This window comes from Salvelinus namaycush, chromosome 16 (genome assembly GCF_016432855.1).
Source record: "Salvelinus namaycush isolate Seneca chromosome 16, SaNama_1.0, whole genome shotgun sequence".
Classification (NCBI taxonomy): domain Eukaryota; kingdom Metazoa; phylum Chordata; class Actinopteri; order Salmoniformes; family Salmonidae; genus Salvelinus; species Salvelinus namaycush.
The window spans coordinates 32,940,738-32,949,498 of NC_052322.1; the positions used below are offsets into that span (position 1 = coordinate 32,940,738).

At 46.8% G+C, this 8,761-nt stretch overlaps 1 protein-coding gene across 1 annotated transcript in view; it reads left to right on the forward strand.

Moving 5' to 3' along the window:
* The window catches only part of nkain4 (sodium/potassium transporting ATPase interacting 4), a 109,036-nt gene extending 104,952 nt beyond the window's left edge, over positions 1-4,084 (forward strand). The window contains exon 6 of the mRNA XM_039010190.1: positions 3,996-4,084. Within this exon, the coding sequence (XP_038866118.1) occupies positions 3,996-4,084 (89 nt within the window). The remainder of the gene's footprint in view (positions 1-3,995) is intronic.
* Positions 4,085-8,761: the final 4,677 nt, after the last annotated feature.

Genomic DNA, 8,761 nt, shown 5'->3' on the forward strand with positions numbered 1-8,761 from the left:
TAGGTGAACATCTTCAGTTGATTAAAGATATACAGCACTGGGAGAGGTTACCGCTCACATATGATAAAAACCCTATTTCCTGGTTGCTACTCTACACTGCCACACAGATTAGTACATGTATCACTGGAACAGCATGAAAACAGCTGTATTTGAACCATGTTCAGTTCTAATTCATTTACACATCACAATTATATCACAAACCATGTCTACCAGCTCTCACAGTCTCACGTCAGATGTTCAAATGTTCAATTTCGAAGGTTTTCCAAACGTCAAAAATCAGGTTAAGGTTAAGTTAAGGTTAAGTTCAGGCATTAACTCCAAAATCTTAAGGTAAGGCATTAACTCTGAATGGTTAAGGTAATGGTTAAGGTTTGGGATAGGCTTAAAACGAAAATATCAAAAATGACTTTCTATCGCTGGATTTGAATTTGCAACCTTTGGAACCAGGGGCAGGTGCTTACACCCATCCGCCATCCCCGTCCACAATGCCCTAGCAAAACCAAAACCTACTTGAAGTTAACAGCGCATACCGGTTTCAATGTCATCTCCTGACATCGTCAGACGTCGAATACTGACTTGTTTCACAGGTGACCTGGCTGGTCTGGCACAGTGTGATTTTCACAGTCACTATCTCGCTCTATCTCTCCCATACTCTCTCTCTCTCTCGCTCTCGCTCTGTGTCTTGACGTTCTGCTATGCAAGAGATCAGGGGGAGAGAAAATTACATCATCATTATTTAACCTTTATTTAACTTGGCAAGTCAGTTAAGAACAAATTCTTATTTACAATGACGGCCTACTGGGGAACAGTCTTGTTCAGGGACAGAATGACAGATTTTTACCTTGTCAGCTCAGGGATTCGATCCAGCAACCTTTTGGTTACTGGCCCAACACTCTTACCACTAGGCTACCTGCCACCCCATTATCCCCTAACCATATTCTTCAGCACACTGCTTATCATGGCAGGACATGGAACCCAGCCTGCTTGTAATAAGAAAATCACTTGCCGTTTGCGTGCATGTGTGCGTGTGTGTGCATGTTAGTGTGTGTTTAACCTTTGTTCGTGTTACTCACTTTACTGGAGCGGCCACTTCCTGATAACTCAGCCTGTGTGTGATGGACCAACTCCAGTGGCTGGGCTTGGGCTCTGTATATCACAAACTGAGAATCCCAAGGAGCCGGAATGGAGACAGAGGTTAACTTGTCACTCCTCTTCTTGATTAATCTGACGATAACTAGCCCTTTCAGGAACACTAGTTAATGCAATGCACTTCAAATATTCAATTTGCCTATTCCTATCTCTCAAAAAAGCACTGTTCCAGAAAGTGGAGACACTTCTGGATTAGTTATCTTTATGAAACAACATTACGATCCGGCTCTAACGATGCGCCAGCATTACGATCCTGCTCTAACGATGTGCCAGCATTACGATCCTGCTCTAACGATGCGCCAGCATTACGATCCTGCTCTAACGATGTGCCAGCATTACGATCCTGCTCTAACGATGCGCCAGCATTACGATCCTGCTCTAACGATGTGCCAGCATTACGATCCTGCTCTAACGATGTGCCAGCATTACGATCCTGCTCTAACGATGCGCCAGCATTACGATCCTGCTCTAACGATGTGCCAGCATTACGATCCTGCTCTAACGATGCGCCAGCATTACGATCCTGCTCTAACGATGTGCCAGCATTACGATCCGGCTCTAACGATGTGCCAGCATTACGATCCGGCTCTAACGATGTGCCAGCATTACGATCCGGCTCTAACGATGCGCCAGCATTACGATCCTGCTCTAACGATGTGCCAGCATTACGATCCTGCTCTAACGATGCGCCAGCATTACGATCCTGCTCTAACGATGCGCCAGCATTACGATCCTGCTCTAACGATGTGCCAGCATTACGATCCTGCTCTAACGATGCGCCAGCATTACGATCCTGCTCTAACGATGTGCCAGCATTACGATCCGGCTCTAACGATGTGCCAGCATTACGATCCTGCTCTAACGATGCGCCAGCATTACGATCCTGCTCTAACGATGTGCCAGCATTACGATCCTGCTCTAACGATGCGCCAGCATTACGATCCTGCTCTAACGATGTGCCAGCATTACGATCCTGCTCTAACGATGCGCCAGCATTACGATCCTGCTCTAACGATGCGCCAGCATTACGATCCTGCTCTAACGATGCGCCAGCATTACGATCCTGCTCTAACGATGTGGGAGATTCACTGCATCCTGTTGTTTACTGGGCTCTTGTATCCATGGTGATAATAAATGCATTCTGTTTTTGCACACGTTCCTTTAACCTAATCTCATTGGCCCTGTGTCAGTCAGAGTGACAAGCATAACACACTCTGTCCTTTCCACTCTTTTTCCCCCTCTCGCTCTCTCTCTCTCTCGCTCCCTATCTCACTGTTTGCTCCGCTCCGTGCTTCTCTTTTCTGAGTAAATATACAGAGAGTTGGTCTCTTGGTCGATCACTTAGTGAAGTTCACCGTCTGTGTTTCCGCGATAAAGAGCTTATTTTGACAGCTGCCTGAATCTCGCCTCCTCCCCTACCCTCGCTCCCTCGTCCCCTACCCTCACTGCCTCGTCCCCTACCCTCACTGCCTCGTCCCCTACCCTCACTGCCTCGTCCCCTACCCTCACTGCCTCGTCCCCTACCCTCACTGCCTCCTCCCCTACCCTCACTGCCTCGTCCCCTACGCTCACTGCCTCCTCCCCTACGCTCACTGCCTCGTCCCCTACGCTCACTGCCTCGTCCCCTGCGCTCACTGCCTCGTCCCCTACCCTCACTACCTTCTCCCCTACCCTCACTGCCTCCTCCACTACGCTCACTGCCTCCTCCCCTACCCTCACTGCCTCCTCCACTACGCTCACTGCCTCCTCCCTTACCCTCACTGCCTCCTCCCCTACCCTCACTGCCTCCTCCCCTACCCTCACTGCCTCCTCCCCTACCCTCACTGCCTCCTCCCCTACCCTCACTGCCTCGTCCCCTACTCTCACTGCCTCCTCCCCTACGCTCACTGCCTCCTCCCCTACGCTCACTGCCTCGTCCCCTACGCTCACTGCCTCCTCCCCTACGCTCACTGCCTCCTCCCCTACCCCCACTGCCTCCTCCACTACACTCACTGCCTCCTCCCCTACCCTCAATGCCTCCTCCCCTACCCTCACTGCCTCCTCCACTACGCTCACTGCCTCCTCCACTACGCTCACTGCCTCCTCCCCTACCCTCACTGCCTCGTCCCCTACGCTCACTGCCTCCTCCCCTACGCTCACTGCCTCGTCCCCTACGCTCACTGCCTCGTCCCCTACGCTCACTGCCTCCTCCCCAAGCTCACTGCCTCCTCCCCTACCCTCACTGCCTCCTCCACCACGCTCACTGCCTCCTCCCCTACCCTCACTGCCTCCTCCCCCACCCTCACTGCCTCGTCCCCTACGCTCACTGCCTCCTCCCCTACCCTCACTGCCTCCTCCTCTACCCTCACTGCCTCCTCCACTACACTCACTGCCTCCTCCCCTACCCTCACTGCCTCCTCCCCTACCCTCACTGCCTCCTCCCCCACCCTCACTGCCTCCTCCCCTACGCTCACTGCCTCCTCCCCTACCCTCACTGCCTCGTCCCCTACGCTCACTGCCTCAGATAGCACCACTAGTCAATACAAATATGGAAAGTTTGTATATTATACACATATTTTGCATCTTTGTTTTGTGTATGTAACATCAAAGAGCTAGCTGAAATGCCACATCTCCATCTGTTTTTGGCATGCCAACACATTCTAACCTTTGACCCCCTCATACTGTAGGTGTACCTATCTGTTTTGTATTCTCTTCACTTTCATTTGTTTTCTTCAATTCATTTGTTTTGTGAATCCATATTTGTCATTTGATATCATTTTATTTATATTTCTTTCTGCCCATCACTTTCTGTATGTCATGTTCTGATTTAATTTGTCATTTTTTGCATTTGATCCTTTTGTTTTCAGTTGATTTTGTTGGTGGATTTGACCCCTTCCCCCTCTACCATGTCAATGAGAAACCATCCCATCTCCTCTTAAAGCCCATGTATCTGTAAGTACGTGTGTGTGTGTTTGGCCTGTGTGTTTTTCTGCGGCTAGTCTTTGATATTAATTAAGATGAAACTTCTCTTCGTTAACACAGTGTTAATTGGAATAAGGCCTTAATTACTCCGCTTTAATAAGCGTTTCAGCTTTTGCCTAATGAGCAAGTCATTAAAAAGGACAGCAGATAGATGGCGCCATGGTGTGATGTCATAGGGTTCAAGGGCATTTTATATGGACCGAGAGAAAAGAGGACAGAACTATGGACTGTCTCAAATGGAACCCTGTTCCCTAAAATATAGTACACTACTTTTGGACAGTGATAAAGATATGTGGCTCTGGCAAAAAGTTGTGCAATTTATTTTTATTTAACTAGGCAAGTCAGTAAAGAACAAATTCTTATTTACAATGACGGCCTACCCTGGCCAAACCCTAATCCAGACGGCGCTGGGGTAATTGTGTGCCTCCCTATGGGACTCACAATCACAGCTGGTTGTGATACAGCCTGGAATCGAACCAGGGTCTGTAGTGATACCTCTAGCACTGAGATGTAGTGCCTTAGACCGCTGCACCACTCGGGAGCCCAGATTTATGGGGAATAGGGTGTCATTTGGGACATGTTGGTAAGTGTTAGTACTTTTTCCTTGCCAACACCTTTATTCTCCTGTCCTCTATCCCTCACTCCCAAAAAGAGCAGCCATCTCCTGCATTATGCTCCCTTTCTAGGGGGTGGGAAATTTGAGAAGTAGGCTGGTGTGTGGAAGTCTAGAGTTTGGGTTTCCTGTCTGATTCAGTTAACCATACACTCAAAGACCTGAACACACCAGCTCATAGTGTTTTCATTAAAGATTAGCCCATATCAAATTAATAAAGCTTTGCATTGCACAGGTTTATGTTATTGGGATTAAGAACATAAGAACTGTGTCATGGCAGGATATTCTTCTGTGACTCGTATAAACTTTCTTTGTGGTTCTGCTAACTCTGCTGGGGGGGGGGGGGGGGGGGGGGGGGGGTGCGTATGGTGCTGGGGGGGGGGTGCGTATGGTTGCATGGGTGTGTACATAGACACACCACAGATTAGAGGCTCTCTGCCTTTTAACCACCATCCCAACTTTCATTTGAATGATATATTAAATTATGCAGGAAACATCATAACAATATGTGCAGTGGTGGCAGCCTAACGGTTATGAGCATTGGGACAGTAACCGAAAGGTCGCTGGTTTGAATCCCTGAGCAGACCAGGAGAAAAATCTGTCTGTGGCCTTGACCAAGGCATTTAACCCTAATTGTTCCAGGGTCACCATCAATAATGGCTGATCCCTGGTCATGACCTCACTCTCAAAGGGAGTGGGATATGCAAAAAAAGTATTTGTAATTTACACATGTGAAACAGGACCAATACAAGCACCCACCTAATTATTATTATAATTTCGCTACACTCGCATTAGCATCTGCTAACCATGTGTATGTCACCAATAAAATTTGATTTGAAAAAAGTGAATATATTATTAGCCTGCAGGACACCTCTCCTGACAGCTTCATCAGCTCTGTTGCAAATGAGGCAGGAATTACCCTAACCTTTACCCTCCTCCACCACTAAGGGTATATAGCCTTGATCTTAATAAATGTACCAGGTGTGTGTGTTTTTCACTGGTCATCCACTCACTGTCTCCTGTGTTCTATCTTCTCCAGGTCTACGTAAATAGGGCGGCAGCTGACGCCGGGATTTCCCATGGAAACAAAATGGCTGCTCTGACTGACACAACAACAGTCCCAGAATGCACTGCGGCAGGCCAGACATTCCTCTGATTCTCTACTTCTTTATTTCATCTCTTCAGTACTTCAAACATGTAAATTACTGGTGTTCTGCTTATGACTGTACTTCCCAGTTCTGTTCTGTTGTTAGTGGGAGGGATGGCGGGGATAGGATTAGGGTTGGGGGATAGGGAGGGAGGGAGGGATGGAGAGATGGAGGGAGGGAAGGAGGGAAGGAGGGAGGGAGGGGGCGGGGTAATTACTGTGTAACATGGGCCTGAACTCTTTTTGTGTACTCAAATATCAATTATTTATCTAGAACTACAAACGGCATCCAACAACCGAGACTTACAGTACCTGCTGTTAATGGCTGTATTTCTGTCCATCGTTCAGAACTAGTGATCTACAGTATGTCTAGATCATAGCTATATATATATATATATATACATATATATATATATACAGTCGGGAGAACAAGTATTGGATACACTGCCGATTTTGCAGGTTTTCCTACTTACAAAGCATGTAGAGGTCTGTAATTTTTATCATAGGTACACTTCAACTGTGAGAGACGGAATCTAAAACAAAAATCCAGAAAATCACATTGTATGATTTTTAAGTAATTAATTTGCATTTTATTGCATGACATAAGTATTTGATACATCAGAAAAGCAGAACTTAATATTTGGTACAGAAAACTTTGTTTGCAATTACAGAGATCATACGTTTCCTGTAGTTCTTGACCAGGTTTGCACACACTGCAGCAGGGATTTTGGCCCACTCCTCCATACAGACCTTCTCCAGATCCTTCAGGTTTCGGGGCTGTCGCTGGGCAATACGGACTTTCAGCTCCCTCCAAAGATTTTCTATTGGGTTCAGGTCTGGAGACTGGCTAGGCCACTCCAGGACATTGAGATGCTTCTTACGGAGCCACTCCTTAGTTGCCCTGGCTGTGTGTTTCGGGTCGTTGTCATGCTGGAAGACCCAGCCACGACCCATCTTCAATGCTCTTACTGAGGGAAGGAGGTAGTTGGCCAAGATCTCGCGATACATGGCCCCATCCATCCTCCCCTCAATACGGTGCAGTCGTCCTGTCCCCTTTGCAGAAAAGCATCCCCAAAGAATGATGTTTCCACCTCCATGCTTCACGGTTGGGATGGTGTTCTTGGGGTTGTACTCATCCTTCTTCTTCCTCCAAACACGGCGAGTGGAGTTTAGACCAAAAAGCTCTATTTTTGTCTCATCAGACCACATGACCTTCTCCCATTCCTCCTCTGGATCATCCAGATGGTCATTGGCAAACTTCAGACGGGCCTGGACATGCGCTGGCTTGAGCAGGGGGACCTTGCGTGCGCTGCAGGATTTTAATCCATGGCGGCGTAGTGTGTTACTAATGGTTTTCTTTGCGACTGTGGTCCCAGCTCTCTTCAGGTCATTGACCAGGTCCTGCCGTGTAGTTCTGGGCTGATCCCTCACCTTCCTCATGATCATTGATGCCCCACGAGGTGAGATCTTGCATGGAGCCCCAGACCGAGGGTGATTGACCGTCATCTTGAACTTCTTCCATTTTCTAATAATTGCGCCAACAGTTGTTGCCTTCTCACCAAGCTGCTTGCCTATTGTCCTGTAGCCCATCCCAGCCTTGTGCAGGTCTACAATTTTATCCCTGATGTCCTTACACAGCTCTCTGGTCTTGGCCATTGTGGAGAGGTTGGAGTCTGTTTGATTGAGTGTGTGGACAGGTGTCTTTTATACAGATAACGAGTTCAAACAGGTGCAGTTAATACAGGTAATGAGTGTAGAACAGGAGGGCTTCTTAAAGAAAAACTAACAGGTCTGTGAGAGCCGGAATTCTTACTGGTTGGTAGGTGATCAAATACTTATGTCATGCAATAAAAAGCAAATGATTTACTTAAAAATCATACAATGTGATTTTCTGGATTTTTAGATTCCGTCTTTCACAGTTGAAGTGTACCTATGATAAAAATTACAAACCTCTACATGCTTTGTAAGTAGGAAAACCTGCAAAATCGGCAGTGTATCAAATACTTGTTCTCCCCACTGTATATATATACATAGACAGTTCAGCTCTCCGCCTGGCCTCTAGTCTGAAAGGCCACTGTCTATGGCTCTGTGGGTTGGTTTGTTACTATGGCTCTGTGGGTTGGTTTGTTACTATGGCTCGGTCTCAGATCATCACTGTTGGGCTGAATTACAGTTGAGCCTGTGGAATGGAATGGGCTGTTGTGTTCTGCCTGTTTACTTTAGGCCACGATCTGTGCACATAAATACACAGGCAAAGCAGGAAGGGGGAGAGGAGGGAACGGGGGAGAGGAGGGGGAGGTAGGGAGGGAAGAGGGAGAGGAGGGGAAGGTAGGGGTGGTAGGTAGGGGAAAAAAGCAGCCAAACATACAGAGGATTTGTTCAAAAAGAGAACCAGAAAAAAAGAAAGATGGAAAATAGTTTTGGTCAGGGTTTTGAAATGCAAACTTTACTTCAAAACAGAGAAAGGGAGATGATGTTTAAAGTTTTACAGTAAAAGCACACAGGCAATAATGTTTGAGTTTGAGTCTTAACTTTTTCTTAATCTTACTTACGGTGCTGTGACTGACTGAATCCTGTCCAAAACAGTTTTGGAAACCACTGATATACAGTGTTTCAATAGACTGAATCCTGTCCAAAACAGTTTTGGACACCACTGATATACAGTGTTTCAATAGACTGAATCCTGTCCAAAACCGTTTTGGAAACCACTGATATACAGTGTTTCAATAGACTGAATCCTGTCCAAAACCGTTTTGGAAACCACTGATATACAGTGTTTCAATAGACTGAATCCTGTCCAAAACAGTTTTGGAAACCACTGATATACAGTGTTTCAATAGACTGAATCCTGTCCAAAACAGTTTTGGACACCACTGATATACAGTGTTTCA